The sequence below is a fragment of the Thamnophis elegans genome, chromosome 4, assembly GCF_009769535.1.
Source record: "Thamnophis elegans isolate rThaEle1 chromosome 4, rThaEle1.pri, whole genome shotgun sequence".
NCBI classification, from domain to species: domain Eukaryota; kingdom Metazoa; phylum Chordata; class Lepidosauria; order Squamata; family Colubridae; genus Thamnophis; species Thamnophis elegans.
This window is the reverse complement of record NC_045544.1, coordinates 122,302,247-122,327,009: the sequence shown is the minus strand read 5'-3', so window position 1 is coordinate 122,327,009 and position 24,763 is coordinate 122,302,247. Positions and strand designations below refer to the sequence as shown.

At 40.1% G+C, this 24,763-nt stretch overlaps 1 protein-coding gene across 1 annotated transcript in view; it reads right to left on the bottom strand.

The window, feature by feature from the left end:
• The window catches only part of ATP2A3 (ATPase sarcoplasmic/endoplasmic reticulum Ca2+ transporting 3), a 159,528-nt gene that overhangs the window by 75,685 nt on the left and 59,080 nt on the right, over positions 1-24,763 (bottom strand). Inside the window, exons 2-3 of the mRNA XM_032216533.1 lie at positions 2,926-2,943; positions 722-804 (exon numbers count right to left, since the gene is read on the bottom strand). Coding sequence (XP_032072424.1) covers positions 722-804; positions 2,926-2,943 — 101 coding nt within the window. The remainder of the gene's footprint in view (positions 1-721; positions 805-2,925; positions 2,944-24,763) is intronic.

Here is a 24,763-nt window from a genome sequence, read left to right as displayed (position 1 = left end):
CTGTACAAACAGAGCTGAGCTAGAAGACCATGATCTGATTGGATATCTGGCAATTTTCTGTGCTGCTATGATATTTCACTCCAAAGCAAACTAGAAAAAACAAGGTTTTTCTGTGAGATTAACAATTTGTCTCCTGGTTAGGGTTAGGATTAGGGTCGGCATCTGTATTTGTAATCATGTTCCATGACAGGAGTGTCAAACTCAAGGCCCACGGGCCACGTCTGGCCTCTGGGATGCTTAGATCTAGCCCGCGGGGCTACCCTGGAAATGGAGAAGGATCGGCCCGCAGTGTCTCTGCCAGTGAAAACAAAGTTCGGGAGGGTCACCTCCATTTTTCCTGGCAGAGGGTTGACGGAGGCAGTCGCAGCCAAAAACAGCTCAGGAGCCTGCTTTCGCTGGCAGAGTTCTCGGGCCACTACAGGCGCCCCAGACATGAATCACGTTGAGCTGGCCATGCCCCCTAACCACCATCCTTGAGGTCTGATGCGGCCCTCAATGAAATCGAGTTTGATACCCTTGTTCTATGAGTTGAACATTTAGTTACTAGGAAATCATTTGAAGAGCTTCATTTGTTAGTTTTTAAAACTTTGTTTTCGACTATAGCTTTTATATCATTTTACTGTTTGGTCCGTCAACCGCCTAGAGGCATGCAAGTGAGATGGGCGATCTAGAAATTTGATAAATAAATAAAAGAAATCTCAACTGAGGTAAACATACTTACAAAGGAAACAAAAGCAGCCAAGAGAAGGATGCGTACTAGGAGATCTTCAAACTGCTCCAATATTAGTTCCAGAAGTGATTTTCCTACAAAGTTAATTTAAATCTGTTAGAATAATAAAAAAAACCAGAATAAAATAAGTAAAAATCAAGAACATGGGGTCATAACCTCAAACTGAGAGGTGGGAAGTTCAAAAGTGTTCTTAGAAAGTATGACTTCACACAGAAAATAGTAGAAACTTGGAACCAACTTCAGCTGCTGGTTCAATCATCAGTAATTGAGTTTAAACATGCTTGGGACAAACACGTGTCCATCATCCGACAAAAATAAAGAAATAAAACAAAGATTAATAAATTTCTAAAATAATGAATTAAAAATTAATTAAAAAGACATTATAAAAGACAAATACACTCAAAGGGCAGACTTAATGGAACATTAGGTTTTATTCTGTCATCAGTTTTTTAAGTTTCTATCCCAGAAATACCCCTTACATATGTATTTTAAAAAGTAGGATGCGTAAAAAAAAACTATAGATGAAACTAATTCTGTCAGAATGAAAAAAAAAATGCAAACTTAAGTATGCTTCTATCTCCCTTTGATAATAGGAGGCTTATGTTTGACCTTCAAAAGCAAGGAATTGTTCTTGGATGGTATTTTTAAATGTATATAAACCAACATGAACATCAATAAAAATCCTGGCACAGCAAAAATGTAACATGTCAGAGAGAAAACTAGAATGTAATCACTAATACTTGGCAGAGGAGTAACACCAATGGAGAAATACAAAGAATGGGACATTTAGACAATGGTATCCAGACTACAGTAGGCCCTTTTGTCACAATTTGGGACATTAGTGCAAGAACCACACATTTTATGGTAAACATGCAACCATATAAAGATATAATTCATGATAAACAGGATACTGGATTTTTCAGAGTATAAGACGCACCAAGATTCTGAAGAGGTAAATTTTTTAAAAAAGTTTTTGCACTCTACAGGCCTCCCAAACCCTCTGCACGTCTCATTTTTTTGTGAAAAATGGGGCATGCAGAGAGTATGAGAGGCCTGCAAAGTGCTACTGGGGGCTGGGGGGAGAGAAAAAAACGAACAAAAAAGGGCCCATTTTTTGCAAAAATAGGACACGCATAGTCTTTAGGTGGCTTGTAGAGTGCTCCTGGGGGGTGGGAGGTGGGGAAACGAGAAAAAAACTTTTTTTTTCAAAAAACAGGCCTGCAAAGTGCTACTGGGGGCTGGGGGGGAGGGAAAAAAAACGAACAAAAAAGGGCCCATTTTTTGCAAAAAACAGGGCATGCATAGGCTTTGGGAGGCTTGTAGAGTGCTCCTGGGAGCTGGGGGGTCAAAAATGAGCAAAAAATGGCTCATTTTTGCCCTCCCCAGTCCCCAGGAGCACTTTGCAGGCCTTCCAAACTCTCTGCATGTCCATTTTTGTGGAGGCCAAAAATGCGGTATTCCGTGTATAAGACACCCAGATTTTCACCCTCTTTTTCGGTGGGGGGAAAGGGTGCGTCTTATACTCTGAAAAATATGGTAGATAAAGGAGAATTTTTGTAGCTGAGGGATGAAATGATGAGTCGTGGGGCTTTCTGAGCTTGGTTGTTTTCTTGGGGATGATTTATTACCCAAACTAGATAACGTCTTCAGTACAATGGTGATGTTACCTAGTTTCGGTTATGGAACGTCTGCAAGAAAACAACCAAGCTCAGAGAGCACCAAGGACTCCTCATGGTAAACATGATCATCCTCTCAGACTGATTACACAAAACATTTCCCATCCAGATCACACTGGTGGGTATCTTAAATATTATCACTTTATTCATCCCATGAGTGGCAAAAAAGTGATACACTTGAAATTTGGCACGTATCTTCCTCTTGGCTTCTAGGTGCTTGCTAAGAAAGGATTTTTCGAAATGACCATTAGATCATTAGTATTTCTTATACAGTAATTAATACGCTCTGATGCTAAGGAGTTCTACTCTCCCTCCCCACCTGAAAAGAATTCTGTTCCAACTGCCAATTGCCTTATATTAACACACTCCGATGCTAAGCAGCTAGATATTCTACTCCCCCTCCCCACCTGAAAAGAACTCTGTTCCAACTGTGTAGTTTCATTGCAAAGCACGGGTGTCCAGCTACTAGTAAATAAATAAATAGATAATTAAACGATTGCAAATAGGAATCAAGCTTACCTTCTTCAGCTGGAAGTTCTACAGGTTTCCAGTGGGGGATCCACAAAGCGCAGCCAATGGGAAGGAAGGAAAAAGAATAAAAGATTGTTGATTTACAGAGATATGGACTTTACCCAGTCTTTCAGAAGCTCCATGTTTTATTCTCCCAATAATCAATGATTTCGCAAGTGCTAAAATTGAGGAAAAACAACCTATTTCCCCCCATTCCCCCACAGTTGCCTTGCAGTGAGATGAGCGGCAAACAAATTTAATAAATAAATAAATAAATAAATTCACCAAACTCACTCTAGTGTCATCAGATACTAACAAATGGATCTGACAATTTCTATTGTTAAGTGAGACATTTGTTGTAAATTTTGCCCCATTTTATGACCTTTCTTGCCACAGTTGTTAAGTGAATCACTGCAGTTAATAAATTAGTAACCTGGCTGTTAAATGAATCTGGCTTGCCCATTGACTTTGCTTGTCAGAAGGTCGCAAAAGGTGGCCACGTGACCTTGGGACACAGCAACGGACATAAATATGAACCAGTTGCCAAGCATCTGAATTTTAATTGTATGATCATGGGTCTGGTGCAAAGGTCAGAACTGTGAAAAAACAGTCATGTTACATTTTTCAGTGTCATTGCAACTTTGAGCAGTCACTAAACAATCTGTTATAAGTTGAGGACTACCTGTAATGATATGCCATCCAATGCCCATAACCCCATGCTGTACCATCACTATTCCACATGAATAAAAGACAAATTATAGCATGAAATTGGCCTCCACATAGGCTTTTCAACATAATCATTTGGCATAGCATAGAAAAACCTCAAAGAAGTAGTGCAGGATCAGAAGAGGTGGAGAGAACCTGGCCCATAGAATTGCCAAGAGTTGGACACAACTGAATGGATAACAATCATCATGATCACAGGTTTTTCAAAATGCCATCTTTGATGTCCAAGAGCCCTGGATATATGATGGAAAGCTGGTTGGAGGCCAGAAAGAACTTTTCTATTTCCCATCAAGTGAATACAAGGAGGTTTGGATCAATAAATCACCCCACATGATTTGTTAATATAATCCCTAAGCCCTTCATCTTCTTTTTCTTCTTTTTGGCATCTACTAAAAACATTACATAAGACTATCCAAACTTTATAATTCTAATCTAACCCATCTAATCCACAACAACTGCAGCCAGGGTTGAAATAACTATGACACGGAAAAACTTTTCACCTGGATTTTCCTAAGCATATTTTCCCCTCCTTGAAAACCATAAGAGAATTCATAAATAAGCTAATGAAAGCCTTTGTTCTGTAGTTTTGTGTTTATTGGCAAAAGCAAAGATTACATCTGGCTGACTTGTAATATAATAGGATTGTTTTGAAAGCATTGTGTTTCCTTATTTCAAATTTCAATGTGCTTCTAGTTATAGGAATTTTTCGTATCATTTTGGACAGGTAAGGGTGAATGTTAACTTCAGGGATCGCCTTACCCCAACCAAGCTGGCTTTTTGTAAGAGTCAGTCCTTTGCTATTGCTTTTAAATGCTTTAAATTGTTTTTATTGTTTTTATTGTTTTGGAATTGTAAGCAACTCAGCGTCATTGATTGAGTTGGATGGTTATAGAAATTGAATGAATGAATGAATGAATGAATGAATGAACGAACGAACGAACAGAACAGTAAAGGCCTACAAAATATCTCCTCACCCATTTTTTAATCCTCATAGTAGCCTTATGAATTAGTGACCTAACCTAGTTTTTTTATTTAAAAAAATTATTTGTTAAGTCATAAGTTTGGGGGTTTCATAGAACCCTAAGCCATTGACATTGGATTACATGTTTATTATTTTTTAGCATACGATGAGAATGTGAAAGAAGAAAAGTAAACATATATACACAGTTCATATGTTACATGCTGTAACAATATAGACACATCATACTGAGCTCAAATTAAACATACCACATCACGTCTTAGCACAATGAATGAATCCACACACATCTAAATTTAGCTTGATGGTTGAAGTGCATTTTGAACCTAGAACTCTCTTCTCTGTCCTGGTCTCCCACGGTTAACTACAAAACCATGCCAACAACACAAGTCTTAGTGATTTAAATGCATCATTATTATGCATGAGTTTTATTTGAGATAAAACTCTTAAATATGACATTTCGGGGGGGGGGGAGGAACTGACATTTTAAATACAGTGTTTTGAGCTTTTTTCAAGAAAACCTTTAGATTGCTACAGAAACACAAGCGAATAGATAAGAATGCTCAAAAAGCATTATGGGATGATACTCATCAGATTCACCCACTCTCATGTTCCTCTTAAGTGACAGTAAATAATTCATGCAGAGCGTTGGAAAAATATAATTCAACAGGAGGGGAGGAATTAAAAACTCTGGGTTCCACAAAGCTGCTCATTTGCACTTTTAAAACATTCACATCCACACTTTGATTAACATTCAGTAAATGAATTCACTTTTCATAGCAGGCCCCCCAAGTGACTCACAACTGCAGAGAAACTACAGAATAAAGCATTTCACTGCGGTTAGGGAGCAATTTGATCTTCTGCAGAGGAAGTGAGAGCACCAAGGCTGATAACTCATGGGACACTTGGCAGATACTAACTCTGTAGTTCTAAGTGTGATTACTCAGTAAGAACCCTTGTAGGCAAGCTGAGAACTAGAGTCTTTTGCCTAGTCTCTACTTTTCATATGCACTAAAATAGACTCCCATCCTCTCTAGTCACATAGATGTGAGGAGCCTATGGAGAGTCATCCAAGTCATGGTTCTCCCAAAGGTGCTTTTCCAAAAGGCAGCTGGACTTTCTTGAAAACAAAGAGCTAATGACCAAATGACTTTGCAGAATATAAACCCCCACATTCGGTTAGAACTGAAGAAGCTTCTTGGATGAGAAACTAAAGGATTTCAAGGGGAAAAAAACCAAGAAAGTCCAGTTGCCTTTTGGAAAAGCAACTTTGGGATAGGTGTGAGAAGATGATGGAGAGGGTCTCCCTCTTGCCCCCAAAGTGTTAGGACAGGTGAGTTTCAATCTCACTGGAGAAGCCTGGTTTGTGCAAGGGAGAAACAAACAGTTTCTCATTTCTATTGAAATTTTAATTTTCTCTTGCCGGCAAAAAAAAACCCAGCAGAGGTTAGAAGAAATCAAAACTTTCAGCCACAGGGGAAATATCTACCTCACTCACAAAGAGCCAGAAAGCTCAGCTCTGCCTACTCTGACTGGTATTCCCTCTGTATAGATTCTGACAGCTGGAGTTCAAAACTGAATTCAGACAATCGTATGGGATAGAAAGTCAAGGTATTGTCCACAAGGAAAAGCAAAAGAGAAAGGAAATCTTTTAGGCTTGGATTAGGAAAGCATCAGGCAAGAAGACCTGCAGAAAAGGGAAGCATTTTAAGGGGAGAGCACTGTTTAGTATAGGGTGAATCTTCTCAAGCTTAGTTAGCAACTTTTAAAATGTTTGGACTTCAACTCCCAGTAATTGCCAGCCAGCGAAGTGGATGGACTCAGTGACGCTAAGTGCACCATTGTAAGAGCTGAAAGACCAGGTGAAGGATAGATTGTCATGGAGAAACTCTATCTGTGTGGTTGCTAGGAGTCAAAAATGACTTGATGCCACATAATCAACTATACTGTGATGTTATTGTTGGCAGCCGTCCTAAGTGCTGTTAGGCTGAGGTTGAAATGCGAGCAAAATAAACAGAACGTACAAGACTGTGCATAAGTGGTAGGGTTCAGGGTGGGAAATCCCTAACAAAAAAAAAAAAAACCCACGCTGTTTATATCTGTGGGATCACATGTCTTTAACTGTATATGTCATATCAGCAAAGGCCTTTTCCGCTCATTCTCAAGCAGGAAGAAGAAGGTCTCAGTCACAACTGAAATACTCTTATTAAGAAAATCAATTTCAAACAGTTTCGTTTACAATGCTGTGGTCTCTTGGAAACTGATGGGCTGGGAAAAAAATTAAATCAATCCGAATAGAGCTGGAAGGGACTTTGGAGGTCTTCTAGTCCCTCTCTATTCAAGCAGGAGACCCTATACCAGGTGTGTCAAACTCGCATCATCACATTGTCACCAAATGACATATCAAAACTCCCCCCCCCACATTGCTAAAACAATAGCAAAGGTGGGTGTGCCCAGTATGTGACGCTTCCAGCCTGCAAGATTGACATTGCTACCCTATACCAGTGGTTCCCAAACTTGGCAACTTTAAGACTTGTGGACTTCAACTCCCAGAATTCTCCAGCTAGCTCTTCTGGCTGGAGAACTCTGGGAGTTGAAGTCCACAAGTCTTAAAGTTGCCAAGTTTGGGAACCACTGCCCTATACCATTTCAGACAGATGGCTGTCCAGTCTCTTCCCAGTGATGAAGCACCCACAACCGGAATGCAAGCTGTTCCACTTGGTTAATCATCCTCACTGTTAGGAAGTTTCTCCTTAATTCCAGCTTCTCTTCTTGATTAGTTTCCATCCATTGTTTTTTGCCCTGCCCTCTGGTGCTTTGGGAAATACATTGTCACCCCCACACACGCACACCTTTTGTGGCAGCCTCCACAAATATTGGAATACGGCTATGGTGTCCACTCTAGTCCTTTTTTTTCTCTAAACTAGCCATACCCAAATCCTGCAACCGTTCTTCATATGTTTTAGTCTCCAGGCCTTTAATCGTCTTAATTGCTCTTCTCTGTACTTTTTCCAAAATCTGGATGCAGTATTCCAGGTGTGACCTTAACTAGGGTTTTTATAAAACAGTACTAATACTTCACGTGATTTTGATTCTATGCCTTTGTTTATACAACGAAGGATTGTATTAGCTTTTTGGGCTGCTGCCACACACTGCTGACTCGTGTATAAGTGATCGTTCACTAGGACTCCAAGGTTCCTTTCACCGTTACTGTTTTTGAGCCAAAAATAAGGTTGACATCACAGTCCTTTTTGTTACCAGAAAAGTCATATTTAGTTAGAATCGTGATTACTTGAAGTCTTATTACAGCTTTATAATGCCTTGGTAAGACCACACTTGGAATATTGCATCCAGTTTTGGTCGCTTCAATATAAAACAGATGTCGAGACTTTAGAAAATGTGCAGAGAACAATAAGGAACTGGAGGTTAAAACATATGAAGAACGGTTGCAGGAATTGGGTATGTCTAGTTTAATGAAAAGAAGGACTAGGGGTGACATGATGGCAGTGTTCCATTATTTGAGGGGCTGCCACAAAGAAGAGGGAGTCAAACTATCCTCCAAAGCATCAGAAGCCAAGACAAGAAGCAACGGATTGGAAACAATCAAGGAGAGAAGCAACTTGCCCTCAACTTACAATTGTTCATTTAGCAACCAATTCACTTAATGACAATATGATTCACTTATTGTGAACAATGGCCAAAAAAAGGTCATAAAGTCACGTGTGACTCCCTTAACAACTGCCTAGTTTAGCAATGAAAATTCTGGACCCAAATGTAGTCATACCTCAAGAATTACCTTTAAGGTAATACAAATTCTGCCTCTTCTGTACTTGCATTGTGATGTTCCATGGAAATTTGTAAGGGGCTTGTGTGTTAGAGGGTTCCACCACAAATGCGCGAACGACAAAAGTGCGTCTGACTAAACCGCGCCGTCAAAACCGCGCCGATGAATAAGCGCTGAAGCGCGCCGACAACAGCGCGCCGACAGAAGCGCGCTGTAACATAACCCTAAAAATAACCCTAAACCTAACCCTAAACCTAACCCTAAACCTAACCCTAAACCTTACCTTAACTTAAATCGCGCTTCTGTCGGTGCACTGTTGTCGGCGCGCTGTTGTCGGCGCGCTTTTGACATCGTGGTTTTAGTGCCGCAGTTTTGTCGGCGCGCTTTTGACGTTTGCGCTTATGTCGTGCCACGGTGTTAGAGCCCTTTGTCAAATAATGTAATAGCTATAATGTAGAGATGCTCACATTTTTTCTGGACTAACCCACTTGGTTTACAAATGCTATATCGATGGGAGGCTCCAAAAATTAATGAACAAGGCAATCATTCTCCAGTTATGTATTTATTACATTTCCTCTCTTGTTATGTTGTTAGTTACAATTTAGTTCACTCACACACACACACTGGTCTGCAGGCTGCATGCAGTTTTGGCAAGCTCTAATTTGTGCTCAACTACCATAAATGTAGCTTACAAACCACAATGAACTCACTTTGTTTGCTTAGCCTGATAAATGAACCCAGGAAAAGGTCAATGCTTTTCAAATTAAACCAACATTGCTTAATTGTTTTGGAAATATGCATTTTTTTCATTAAAAACTGCTTTGCTTTATTTAATCATCATTTTAGATCAGCATTCCATAAATGTTATTTTAACTTTGAACTAATATGGTAGAATCTGCCAGAGCCGTGCATAGGTCAAGTCTGTCTGAGATTAATCTGGAAAAAAAAAAAGATCACCCGGGAAACTTGACGTCCAAGTACATCTGCTATTTGACTAGCACTGACATTTCGGCTATTGCCAATTCAAACATCCTTTTGCGAAGGGAAACCTCGCACTGGCATCCCTTACAAACAACATACAGCAGGCAGGTGACAGAGAAATTGATAAATATGGGTGGGGATGTTTATCCTTCAAAACTCGCTCTTAGTAAATCAAACAGTACAATTACTTACAGTACAAATCGTGAATATTAAAAAAAAAACATTTGTTTATAGAACTAATCTATAAGTATAGGTTCCTGTTTTGTCAACAAAAAAAAGAACAGGAACTGCAGCCTGACCACAGGACATTCTATTGAATCAACAGCACCAGTACACAGACTCTCCAGACACATCTTTGCAATCATAGGGACTAGAATCTTTAACTACCAGTGAAAATTGCTTTTTGGAATGGAAACTATCGTGCTCAACTCACAACTTTCTTAGGCTGTGATCTGATGCTGTATTTCAAAGACAAACTTTTCAGGGAAAACAATAACACTTGTATTCACATCATACAAGCTAACCAGGAAGGTCATAAATCTAGCAGCTACACTTCTGAAATATCTAAATAATTGATAGTTTATTCTGGCTTATTCTGTTTGATAAATTCAACCCATTGTTTGAATTTATAATAGTACTATATGAATCAAGAAAAAAAATGTGTTAATTCAGTAGTCTGAGTAGAAATTGAATGCCTAATCCTTTCCTTTTTTTAATATGCAGGCTCATAATTGGTTTTGCTCTATAGATTTTGCATTGAAGGGCAAAGATCTCTGGTGCTGAAAATTAGCAGGAGGGGCAAATCCTTTTCCAAGCAGCTGCCAAGAACTCATGAATATTTCCTTGAATCAGGGAAAAAAGAGCTTCATAGGCAAGTCAGTGTAGCTTGAATATGTAATGATGTCTTCAAACCTATATTATCAATCAAATAGAACTTCGGGCTGGCCTCCTCTTCCAATGCTGTATGATTAAAGAACGGAAAGAATAGAAATTACCACAGCATTCTTGGTACTCTTTGAGGTCAGTTGTTTGCTTGCAGATATTTCATTACTCAACCAGGTGCATTCCATTTAAAAGAGACAAACAAACAAAAACTTAGGAAACAGGAGGACTAGAACACAGTTCCTTTAACATCTAACACGCAGAGAAGCAGGGATCAATACAAGACAAATGATCAGGCAGAAAACAATAATCCAGAAACCAACAAGGAGGAACTTACTCCCACCAAATATGGCAGAGCAAGCATATAAACAGGCAGGAAACCCTACACTCGCTTGCACTGATAAGGTTATCTAGTTGGATAATAAAACATCTGCAAAGAAAAAAAAAACGTTCAGAGAGTACTCATAATCCACAGATCAACCCGGAACCTCAGACATTCTCTTTAATTAGAAATACAGAAAATGGTCTTGAGTACAGAGCTACAGTTGAAATCTACAAATATCTCAGATCCTTGAGCGTATACCAAGCAAGATTCCCTCAATGTACACATGTAAGAAACTTGGTTACAACAGAAAAAAAAGAACAACAAAGTTTATATTCCCAGAAAAATTCAGGAAATGGAACAGTAAATAAGAATAAGAAAACTAATAATGTTGCTTTTTTCAATTCCAGCAGCAAGTTAAAAAAAAACAAAGACCAAGAGCACTTTTTGGAGACAAAAACTGAAGACAGATTCAAAACCAACTGAATCTTGTAGCTTAATTCATTATGGAAATGTTTCACAACATATCTAAGTACCCACAAAAGGAAGCTACAGCCCAGGAAAACAGCTGGATGTTAGCACCCATCTCTTGTCGATTTACCGAAAAAAAATATGGCAAGATCCTTGTTCTTTTAAAATCAGATAAAGCAGGCTGCAGATGGCTGGTGGGAAAAACTGAAGAAGGAGATGGCATTGTAGCAATGACAGTTACTGTTACTGGCTGGGGATGAGGGAACTAGGAGTCCAATGCCACAGTTTGGGAGGGAGGGGGGAGAAGCAGTCCCAAAACAACAAATTTGCCACTAGGTGGATTGTACCAGTTGCTCACCTCTTAGAATGTTTTCCCAATGCTCATGTCACCTGCCTATTTCCGTTAAGTTCACAATATTCCTTTCTGTGTAAAGATCACTTTTTCATGCAGTGTATAACACACAACTCATAGTATTTGTTTTAGAGAAGAATTCTGGTTTTGCACTTTCAACACTAGCCTTCTTAGCAGGTTTGTTTGTTTCACTTACATGCCACTCATCTCACTATCAAAAGTGACTTGATATATGATACGTTGGAAGTTTGGAAGAACTTCCTTTTGTGGCTATTAGGCACTCTGCTCCTGGGGATGACACTGTCGTGGGTGTTCTCACAAAATGACTACCCTGAGGGGTCTGCCCAGTGGAACTATTTTCCAAGTCCTCCCATACAAGCTAGGATGTTTCTACCACCCCTATTTATCTTTGCCTATTTAGAATAGAATGGAATAACAGAGTTGGAAGGGATCTTGGAGGTCTTCTAGCCCAACCTCCTGCTTAGGCAGGAAAACCTATACCACTTCAGACAAATGGTTATTCAACATCTTCTTAAAAACTTCCAGTGTTGGAGCATTCACAACTTCTGGAGGCAAGCTGTTCCACCGATTGATTGTTCTAACTGTTAGGAAATTTCTCCTTAGTTCTTAGTTGCTTCTCTCCTTGATTAGTTTCAACCCATTGCTTCTTGTCCTACCTCAGGTGCTTTGGAGAATAGCTTGACTCCCTCTTCTTTGTGGCAGCCCCTGAGATATTGGAAGACTGCTATCATGTCTCCTCTAGTCCCTCTTTTCATTAAACTACACATACCCAGTTCCCGTAACCGTTCCTCATATGTTTTAGCCTCCAGTCCCCTAATCATCTTTGTTGCTCTTCTCTGCACTCTTGCTAAAGTCTCCACATCTTTTTTATATGGTGGTGACCAAAACTGAATCCAGTATTCCAAGTGTGGTCTTACCAAGGCATTATAAAGTGGTATTAACATGTGTTAAATTAGCATGTGATCTTGATTCTATCCTTCTGTTTATGCAGCTTAGAACTTAAGTACCATGTTTTTCTCTTGTTTAGTGACCTGCACAACTGGGAGTTTTCACTTCTGAGAGGCTGAAGGGCAAGTGCTATTTCAGCTCGTACATTTGTATTCTCAACAGCTGCAGGCAAGAGTAATATGATGTCATCTATTTCATCTAGCACCCCTAACGTTTATGAATCATGGTCAGTTAGCATCTTTCTTAATAAAATCCTGAGCTTTATTCACCCACTGTTTTAACATTCTAAGAGCAGGTAGGGCTTAAAGGTGTTCTTAGAGAGAAAAATGATTCAGGGATCTATGAGATAAGAGTTAATTATGTGCCATCAAATCCAGCTCAACTCTAGGTAACTGTCAAGACAATTGCTTGCCATCTTGGCTTGTCTTTGGCAAGCATCCATTACACTGGTTACAAATTTTAGGAAATCATCAACCTCTGGGATAAAATGTATCAATTTTACATATTTTGATTAGATCAATTGGACAACAGGTGATAAAGGTGCTGGTTGGCCAAAGTTTTCAATATATCTCACAAGAAAGATTTATACACAGGAGAGTATATTTATAAGGGAGGGAGATGTCTAATGAACATGATGCCTCATAACTCAGTGGCGGGTTTCCATTTTATTTACTAGCGGTTTGCTTGTGCATGCAATGCTTCTGCGCATGTGCAGAAGCATCCGGGCAGGTGGGTGGAGCCTTCCACTGCTGCCACTACCAGTTCACCCGATCTGGGTCGAACCGGGACAACCCATCTCTGTCGTAATTTCTCGACACAGTATGATAGAGCAATGAAAATTGTACCACATGGAAGTGTATAAATCCATCTTCACTTTGAGAGCAGCAAGGCAGATGACTATGAAAAACACATGGATTTTTTTTTTAGGTTCTATAAAGCATTCGGTGCAAACATGTCACTGAAAAGTCACTTCTTACACTCACATTATTTCCCTTTGAACTGTGGGGCAGTGAGTGATGAGCATGGGGAGAGATTCCACCAGGATATCGCAGGCATGGAGAAAAGATATGAAGGGAAATGGAGTCCGCCCATGCTTGTCGATTACTGCTGGAATCTCCCCAGGGATGATCCTACTGCAGTTCACAAGAGAAAAACCAAAAAGTGCAGGTTTGATACCAAATAAAGATGGAATCTTATCGTTTAATCTGATGTAAATTGCATGCAAAAAGCCTGAAAATGTTACATGAAAAACCAATAAATGAATGGAAATTTATGTTATTGGTATCAGTAAAGAAAAAAATAGGATTGGTGTGTCACCATTCTCATTGCTATATCACATTTTGCAGAAAAAACTATGGAGCATAATCCCACATTCCCCTGCTAATTTTGAATTATTTGTATGCAATTTTGACCTGAAGCTGTTATCTTGGAAACTGGAGCCAATAAATACTTAGGACTTAATTTTTGTTTATTAGTGACCCAATTCTAGTAAAATTAAGCTACTTTCATTTCTGAAGCTTTCTCCTTGTAAAACCAGTGTTATCTTTTGCTGTTTGCCTGTTTCCTTTGTTGCATGCACCTGTTGAGTACAGAGTGTGTACTAGCCACATCACTGGCACATACCAATTATACAAGGGACCAGAGAGTTCAGCTGTAGCCTTCAAAACTGCCATAAAACAATGCCCAATTTAGTTCATTGAGCAAGTTGGTGCTCCATTAAGAGAGATACGTGGCCCTTTATGAATAATCCTTGATTTACGACCACAATTGAGCTCAGAATTTATGTAGCTAAGTGAGAAATTTGTTAAGTGACTTTTCTCCCATTTTAGGGCTTTTCTTGCCACATTTGTTAAGTGAATCACTGCAGTTGTTAAATTAGTAACACAGTTGTTAAGTGAATCTGGCTTCTTTATTGACTTTGCTTGTCAGATAGTCGCAAAAGATGGTCACATGACCCTGGGGACACTGCAACTGTCATAAGTACACGCCAGTTGCCAAGCATCTGAATTTTGATCGTGTGATCATGGGAATGCTGCAACAGTCATAAGTGTGAAAAAAATGGTCCTATGTCAATTTTTGTCAGTTTTCAACTTTGAACGGTCACTTAATGAACTGTTATAAATTGAGGACTACCTGTACATTCTTACAAGGTGAGTAGAAGGTAAATTACCACCCCAAAGGAAGTGAAAAGGAAGGGAAACAGAAGTAAGACAAAAGGGGATGTTAAAAAGAAAAGTAAATGTAGCAGGAGGGACTTTCATTTATATCTTTCTACTAGCTGGATACCCCTCTCCTTTCTCTCCCTCCCTCTCAAATGAAATTTATAATGGAACAGGAAGAACCACAGTTGTCAGATATAAGCAAGACAAAGAACAGTAACTCCCTGACCATATCGCTTTGGGGACATTGCTTCTCGCCAAGACATTTTAAAAAAATAAACTGTTATTTTAACCAGCTACATTTCAGCCTACACTGATGAGAGAAACCACATCTTATACATGCTAAAATGTGTGTGCGTGCGTGTGTGTGTATGTTGCATGTATCTCTCTGTGTATAAGAGAGAAGGGGGGAGGGGATACCTGTCATTTCTCAACCACAGTTGACAGCTTAATGCAACATTTCATACTGCCAACTTTTCCTTCGGTTCCCCATTCCCAATTTCAATCAGGATGAACTTGATGGCACTCTTCCTTTCTCCCCTTTTCTTCCCCCCCCCACAGCGGTGTCTTTTTTAAAGGGGAAAAGATGAGCTACTCCAGCAATGTAGAAGAAAGGTGAACAATCCTTGAGGTTTTTACCTAAAGACAACACATGGAATTCAATGCTGGAAAGTCCTGGAGAACAGATGGAAGTGCTGGATGATTAGACTCAAGCAACTCTAGTCCCATCCTCAAAAAGGGCTACAGAAGAAACTTGGGAAAGTAATAACAGTTAGTTCAATAACTAACTGATGTTAGTTGTTACACAGGTATATTGGTAAGGGGCTAAACCATTTCAGACACAATCTGTCTGCAGGTACTTAGGAAAAAAAATGCTCTCACGAGGAGCTGTGGTGGTGTAGTATTTAGAATGCAGGCTGACTTTTCCCACTGCCAGGAGTTTGATCCTGTCCAGCTCAAGATTGAAGAAGCTTTCCATTCTTCTGAGGTTGGTAAAATGAGGACCCAGATTGTTGGGGGCAATATGCTGACTCTGTAAAACCACTTAAGAGTGGGCTATAAAGCACCAAGGAGCGGTACATAACTCTAAGAATTATTGCTATCATTACCAAGAGCCAGGAAGGTTTTCCGACCAATCTCTCATGAATGAAGGCAAATATGTGCGCCCAGGATAATATTTCAAGATCCAATCTGGGTCAGTCACCAAGACCAGAGTTTACTCCTCCTCTGAACAATAAACCTCTGGTCCCAGTGACCGACCCACATTGGATCTAGCCTGATTTCTTTTTTATTATAAAATGATCATATTGGCCTAACAAGTGAATGCCTCAGTCCTGGGATGACGAACCTATGGCACGCGTGCCACAGGTGGCACGCGGAGCCATTTGTCAGGGCACACAAGGCATTGCCCAGTCAGCTGGCCAGCGCGCATGTGCGCGCTGGCCAGCTGAGTTCAGCCTTTTTTAAAGCCATTTTTCGCCCTCCTCAGGCTCCAGAGGCTTTATAGGAGCCTGGGGAGGGCGAAAAGAGCCTCCCCCCACCCCGAGGCCCTCCGGAGTACAAAAACCGGCCCTATGGGCAAACCGGAAGTTCAGGAATGGACTTCCGGTTTGCTTGTAGGGTCGGTTTAACCCCTCCGGATGAGACCCACGAGCCTTGTGTTTGACACCCCATTTATATATGTTCAACACAATTTGAATTGTGTTTATTGAAGAAGACTTTTGAGAGTCCCTTGGATGAAAGGGGATCAAATCAGTCAATCCTAAAGGAAACCCTGACTGATCTTTGGAAGGACAGAAGCTCAAATACTTCGGCCACCTAATGAGAAGAGAGGAGTCATTGGAAAAGACCTTAATGTTGGGAAAGATTGAAGACGAAAGAAGAAGGGGATAGCAGAAAATGAGATGGTTAAATAATGAAATCAATGCAATGAAAATGAATTTGGGCAGACTCTGGGAGATATGGAAGACAGAGGTTCCTGGCGGCCTGTGGTCCATGGGGTCACAAAGAGTTGGACATGACTTAGTAACTGAACCCCAACAACAAATAATACATGGCGTAGCAACACACTGATCAATTGCACTGAAAAAAACTGTTCTTATTCTATGTTAGAAATTCTGAATGGGATTTCATAGATTTCGTCCTTGGCCCACTGCTGTTGGGACATCTTTTATGAACAATCTGCACAACTGAAGGCCATCAAAATAGCATGGGGCTGGGAGTTTTCTTCACATGGCAGGGCTTTTAAAAAGAAGTCTATGTTGCTTATACTGTTTGCCTTCATTCCCACCTCTTATTTAGGGCTGGCTCGAAGATAATTCAGAAAAGAAACCCCAATCTGTAAATATCTGAGTTGGAGATCAGGGAACCAGACTGCAAGCTCAAGACCGGTAGAACAAGATGTATAAAGTTTTTAATTTACTGTAGTTTAGGAAGTATAATTTGAGCTAGGACTTAGTTCTAAGTGCGGGGTGTTACAGACGATCTCGGTTGAGAGAACAGGTAGTTGAGATCAGTATCTCAAGAAGCAACAGCACTTCCCTCCTTCTGCAATTTTCATCTTCCTTCTAGTTCTCGTAGCTTGATCAACACAATGAAGACTTGATGAATCACACATCCACCAAATTGGATTTTTACAGAAGTTTCTAGGAACAGGGTTGTGGGTGGAGGATTTAGAAACCACCTTCATGGGATTCAGCAAGGCCCACTGTACCACATCCTATATGTGCATGTGCTCTCATTTTCAAAGGTTTAAAGAACCCAAACCTGAACTTTTAGGGGTTCAAACTATAAAAAGGTAAAGGTTCCCCTCGCACATATGTGCTAGTCGTTCCCAACTCTAGGGGGCAGTGCTCATCTCCTTTTCAAAGCTGAAGAACCAGCGCTGTCCGAAGATGTCTCCATGGTCATGTGACTGGCATGACTAAATGCCGAAGACGCATGGAACGCTGTTACCTTTCCACCAAAGGTGGTTCCTATTTTTCTACTTGCACTTTTACATGCTTTCGAACTGCTAGGTTGGGAGAAGCTGGGACAAGTAACAGGAGCTCACTCCGTTAAGCGGCACTAGGGATTCGAACCGCGGAACTGCCAACTTTTTTGATTGACAAGCTCAGCGTCTTAGCCACTGAGCTACCACATCCCTTTGAACTATATTTTTAATTTAATTTAATTAATTTAACTATACAAACTGTTTAAGCCATTCTGGAGGGCATATTTTACAAGTTCCTGGCGTTCTGGATGCTCCATCGCTGGAAGTCATCAAGAAAAGATTGGACAGCCATTTTGTTTGGGATGCAATAATATCTCCTGTCTTGGGCAGAGGGGTTGGACTGGAGGACCTCCAAGGTTCCTTCTAGCCCTGTGACTGTATGAATCTATGCCCAGCATCAACAGCTAGGTCTCTGTTTTGTGGTCGGGCCTACTGGAGTTGAGGCTGCACTTTCCCTCCTTCAGCACAGAAGGGAAATTGAAGCCCCCTTTTTTACCAATGTTTTTTTTAGTTGAAAGTTTCAAGAGGCGATAGACCCACACGTATAGATAAATGGGGGCTGAACCCAGACCTTTCCTGAAAGATGAAGCTACTTAAATCAGTGTTTCTCAACCTTGGCAACTTTAAATCCTATGGACTTCAATTCCCAGAATTCCCCAGCCAGTTGTGCTTAAAGTCGCCAAGGTTGAGAAACACTGACTTAAATAGCCCCATCTTTCCAAGCAGACTGTTCTAAAGCTAACCAGGAAGTATTTTTTTTCCTACTGTTATCTGAAATCTGCTTTCCCTGAAATTTCCACCCACTGATTCTATTGTGAGGGTGAGCTATTATTTTAAATCTTAATAAATGCATCTTAAAACCATGTTTTTTTACCCAACAAGGATGTGAACAAGGGAGCTGCCCTGACAAGCGTGCATGAGACATTTCTGTGCAAACTTTTTGCCGAAAAAGTTCGCCATCACTGTCCTAGACCCGTTGGTTGATGGGATAAAAAGACCACATCCCCATGCCATCTGCCTCTTAGGTCTTTTGTATAGCTATTTTTTTTTTAATTTGCATACTTCTCATATTTGAATTGCTTTTTTATTTATCTTTCTAAGCCACCTGTAAGCCACATAGCGTCATCTTAAAGGGCAGAATGGGCAAGATAAAAATTAAATGAATAAAGACATAATACATTTTGAACATGGGAAGAAAATAAGGGAAAATAAAAATTATATTTCAAAACATTATGCTGAGTACGGATAGTCGACTTAGGACCTTAACTGAGACCAGGATTTCTGTTGTTGTTTAGCAAGGGGATTGCTAGGTAAAGCGTGCCCAATTTCATGACCTTTTTTGCCATGATTGTTAAGCAAATCACTGCATTTGTTAAGTGAATCATGCGGTCCTTAAGTGAATCTTCTCCCATTGATTGTTGGAAGCCAGCTTGCGAAGTCACAAATTGCAATAACGTAATTGGAAGACACTGCAACCATTGTAAATTACACAGCAGTTGCCAAGAGCCAAATTTTGATCACATGAACATGGAGATGCTGCTACGATTATAGGGAGTATTTTTTCCAGTGCTGTTGTAACTTTGAATGATCATCAAATTAATGCTTGTAAGTGAAGGACTACCTACTCTGTTGGGTTAAAATCAAAATGGAACTTTAAAAAAAACCAGTGGACATACCTGTAAGAAGGAATGCCACTGCTTGATGCTGAAAAAAATTAATACAGGTGCCAAGTGTATTTTGACGGAGCAGGGACTCATAACTGAAAAGACCCTGCCTATTGTAGTCACCATCTAGCTTTCTGGGGGTAGGGACACCATGGGAGGTGCTTCTAGAGACATCCAGAGTATAAAAGGTAAAGGTTCCCCTCACACATATGTGCTAGTTGTTCCTGACTCTATGGGGCAGTGTTTATCTCCATTTCAAAGCCGAAGAGCCAGCACTGTCCGAAGATGTTTACGTGGTCATGTGGCCGGCATGACTAAACACCAAAGGCGCACGGAACAGCGTTACCTCCCCACCAAAGGTGGTTCCTATTTTTCTATTTGCATTTTTACATGCTATCAAACTGCTAGGGTGACAGAAGCTGGGACAAGTAACAGGAGCTCACTCCATTATGCAGCCCCTAGAGATTCGAACCGCCCAACTGCCAACCTTCTGATCGACACGCTCAGAGTCTTAGCCACTGAGTCACTGCGTCCCTTATCCAAAATGTAGCTGGACCTGTATATATGAAAGATCTAGGATTGGATTTTAACAGCTGTGATTGAAACTCTTGTGCTCCTGCTGTCATTGAAATATCAGAAAATTTAGACTTGGGTGTATTGATTTTTTTTTTTTATGTTTGAAACTATCAAATATTTCTCCTTTTTCTTCAGTCACGACAAGCCAACAAATTGTACTGTTGCCATGGTTATGGTACAGGCCACCATCAACAACTAATTAACTCATCATGGCCAAGATTTCTGTATGCATTTAACATCAAGAAGACTAAAATGCATCTTTCCATGGGAAATTGCTAAAGCCCTCTCATTAAAAAAAAAACAACCTATACTTTGAATTTTTAATTTTAAAGGTGGGCACTTGGAGTTGAAGAATTTGGTTGAAGATTTTTTTTTAAAAAAAATCTGTATCTGTTTCTAAAGTGTCGATTGTTGAAATCCCTTAGTTCCCTTTCTGTATTAATGTAGATTTTGCTTTATATATACTGCATGAAGATCTACACTCATTTATACATAGTTGAAGAAGAAATGTACATTCCATTCTAATATCGTCATTTTCTAAGCATTTTGGAATGCTTTTAAAGTTAAAAAGAGGAGTTGCAAGCTTTGAGTAAGCACCTGTACAAAAGAAATGTACTCTAATTTAGACATTACTTCTCCCATATCAAATGGATATATTTGATCCTGGAGCTCATAGTCTAATAATCTAATACAGTAACACTGCACTGATTCCTCAGAAAAGTTCCCAAACTTCAGTAATTCCAATAAACAAGTCTTTATTTTAGATATTTTATACATGGATATTATGATGTCTACCACAAATCAGTCTTCTCAAGCTTTCGAAATCTCAAGATTCTGATTTTTAGACATCAGCAGACCTCTAAGTAACAATTCAAGAAAAAACCCTCAAGTAAGTAATATAGAAATAAAGCCCCTTTGTTTCTTTTCTGCCTTTTCAGCTGTTCAAACAACCATTTGTTTTTTATTCCAAATTTCCCTTTAAATTTAATGAAATAAATTGTAATGTACATACAGGTAGCCCTAACAGTTTGTTTAGTGACTGTTTGAAGTTACAACACCACTTGAAAAAAAAGGGATTGTTTTCCACACTTAAACTGTTGCAGCATCCCATGGTCACACCATCCAAATTCAGAAGCCTGGCAACTGACTCATATTCATGACCGCCGCCGTGTCCCAGGATCATATAATCACGTTTTATGAAATTTTGACAAGCAAAATTAATGGAGACACCAGATTCGTGTTACTAACTTAACAACTGCAGTGATTCACATAACAACTGTGACACGAAAGGTCTTAAAATCAGGCAAAATTCACTTAATAAGTGGCTAGCTAAGCAACAGAGATATTGTGCTCCATTGTGGTTGCACATCGAAGACTGCCTATATTAGTACAGAAATGTATATTTATTTATAATCCACCACTTTACTATATTATGATCTCTGCTTTTTCTCGACCTTAATGCTGCATGCTAGCCTGACCAGATAGGGACACAGTGGCTCAGTGGCTAAGATGCTGAGCTTGTCGATCAGAAAGGTCAACAGTTCGGCGGTTCGAATCCCTAGTGCCGCTTAACGGCGTGAGCTCCCGTTACTTGTCCCAGCTTCTGCCAACCCAGCAGTTCGGAAGCATGTAAAAATGCAAGTAGAAAAATAGGGAAGGTAACAGCATTCCGTGCATCTTTGGCATTTAGTCATGCCGGCCACATGACCACAGAGACGTCTTCAGACAGCGCTGGCTCTTCAGCTTTGAAACAGAGATGAGCATCGCCTCCTAGAGTCGGGAACGACTAGCACATATGTGCGAGGGGAACTTTTACCTACCTTTTAGTCTGACCAACCTAAACCACATTAGTGAATTAATCCATTTTCTGGATTTGTAGACTACAGTGCATCATAAACTAACCAAATGCACTAGATTAGTACAAATGCTAACCTTCAAAAATGTATCCAATGTTAGTGCTAATATTAACCAAGTTTGGCAAATACAGCTGGGAGATTTTGAGCTAATCTGATTAAATGTCCTTTGTGCTGCGCAACCTTTTATATATGAACAATGTAGGAAAGGCCTTGGGAGACTGGACAAAGAGATGCTGCCAAGAGATAAGAGACAACACAGCCCATAGCTGGTCTTTGGGAGGGACAAGTAAATCAGAAGAGACCCACCCTAGTTTGTCAGGGGGCAGAGTAAAAGCAACAAGAGGGGAAATGGTACTTTCAGACTTGCAAGGTTGATGATGGGCTGGCAGGGTAAACCAGATAGAAATCACAACCAGTTGAGTTAATTCTACTTTATTACATGTAGTCCTTGACTTACAACATTTCTTTTAAGTGACAAGGAATAGAAGGGGAGAGGAGAGATACGATAGGATAGGATAGGACAGGACAAAAATTTTATTTTCACTTTGAATCAGGGGTGGGTTCCTGCCAGTTCTAACCTCTTGTATAGAAGAGGTTCCACAAATCTACAGTGTCGTTTAGATCCAGTTCCAGATCCCTCCCCCTGCCCGTCCACACATCAAGATGAAGAGCGAGAGGAGGAATTCTGGGAGTTGAAGTCCACAAGTCTTAAAGCTGTCAAGTTTGAACATCCCTGGGGTTTTTTTTCTAAAGGGTTAGCGGTGCAAGGGGCTTGTAACTTGACAATTTTAAGACTTGCACACTTCAATGCCAGAGTTCCTGAGCCAACATTTTGGTTGCTAAGCAAGAGCATTGTTAAGTGAGTTTCACCACATTTTACAAGTTGACCACGCCTACCTAGTCACATGGCTGGCAAGCCATTCCCACAAAGCAGGCCACAACTACAGAAGAGGTTCTAAAAAAATTGAAACCACCACTGCTTTGAATGTACACTAATCAGCATACATTAAAATGAAATGTTACATTAAAATGAAGTTCATATTTATGAAGGTTGCAGTGTCCCCATTCCATGTGACTCCCTTTTGCAACCTTCTGACCCGCAAAGTCAATGGGAAAGCCAGATTCACTTAACAACTGGGTGATTAATTTAACAACTGCAATGATTCACTTAAAAACGTGGGAAGAAAAGTCATAAAATGGGGCAAAACACACTTAAAAACCAAAAAGGTGGGCTCACTTACAGTCCTAAGTCAAGGAGTACTTGCATAATAATACTACATTGACAGAATCTTGCAAGTCGGAAAGTGCAATTTGCTTTCTCTCTCCAAGGCCTTTCCCACATTCCATTACAGCATGTAAAGTAGAGAACAAAAGCTCAACCAGGATTCACAGCCTTTCTAAATGATGATGGGAGATGCAACAGTTGAAGAAAAGATCAGAAAAGTTGCCCGGATCTTTGTGAAAAATAGTCAAGTAGGTGGACATGTGTGAAATTCAGTAGAGACAAAAATAATTTCCTTTGCTCCAGATGGGTAAGTAAGCAACACAGCCCCATGGCAATTTTGTTGTGCTTTCCTCCCAACCTGAAATCAGGAAGAAACCTTGCTTGTATAAATTGCAATGAGCTCCCAGCATGCCCTTAATACAATACAATAGCAGAGTTGAAAGGGACCTTGGAGGTCTTCTAGTCCAAACCCCTGCTCAGGCAGGAAACCCTATACTATTTCAGACAGATGGCTATCCAACATCTTCTTAAAGACTTCCAGTATTGGGGCTTTCATAACTTCTGGAGGCAAGTTGTTCCACTGATTAATTGTTCTAAACGTCAGGAAATTTCTCCTCAGCTCTAAGTTGATTCTCTCCTTGATTAGTTTCCACCCATTGCTTCTTGTTCTACTCTCAGGTGCTTTGGAGAATAGCTTTGCTCCTTCTTCTTTGTGGCAGCCCCTGAGATATTGGAACACTGCTATCATGTCTCCCCTAGTCCAGTGTTTTTCAACCACTGTGCCGCGGCACACTAGTGTGCCGTGACATAGTGTAAGGTGTGCCGTGGGAAAATTACTTTATATATAGTCAATATAGGCACAGAGTTAAATTTTTTTAACATTTTCTAATGGTGGTGTGCCTCGTGATTTTTTTCATGAAAAAAGTGTGCCTTTGCACAAAAAAGGTTGAAAAACACTGCCCTAGTCCTTCTTTTCATTAAACTAGACATACGCAGTTCCTGCAACAGTTCTTCATATGTTTTAGCCTCCAGTCCCCTAATCTTTGTTGCTCTTCTCTGCACTCTTTCTAGAGTCTCCACATCTTTTCTACACCGTGGCGACCAAAACTGAATTAAGTGTGAAAAATGCTCATAAGTCACTTTTTTCAGTGCTGTTGTACCTTTGAACTGTCACTAAATGAACTGTTGTAAGTTGAGGACTATCTGTATTTGGATCCTTATGAATCAGGGCTGTGTAGGTAGTTCTCGATTTACAACAGTTCATTTACTGACCATTCAAAGTTCAACAGCACTGAAAAAGTGACTTTGGACCATTTCTCGCCCTTATGACCTTGGTAGCATCCCCATGATCATATGATCAAAATTCAGATGTTTGGCAACTGTTACTGTGTCCCAAGATCATGTGTTCATCTTTTGTGACTTTTTGACAAGCCAAGTCAATGGGGAAGCCAGATTCACTTAACAACTGTGGCAAGAAAGGTCGTAAAATGGGGCAGCATTCACTTAACAACTGTCTCACTTAACATCAGAAATTTGGGGCTCAACTATGGTTGTAATTCAAGGACTACCTGTACTGAGATGTTCTTTTGACTGAGACAAACTCTGCATTGCATTGTTTTATTCCATTTCACTGTTTCTCAACCTGGGAAATTTTAAGATGCCTGGACATAAACTTCCAGAATTCCCTAGCCAGCCAAGCTGACTGGGGGATTCTGGGAGTTGACGTCACACACTTTAAAGTTCACGAGATTGAAAAACTGTGTTCTACTCTAAGGAGAACTCTAATTACTTTTGACTGAGATGCTAGCTGGTAAAATACAACTTCTCACATCATTTTCACATCTTTCCTAAGGAAAAAAACTATTTCTCCTTTTAGAGTTTCACAGTTACAGCAGTGAAATTTACCGTCATC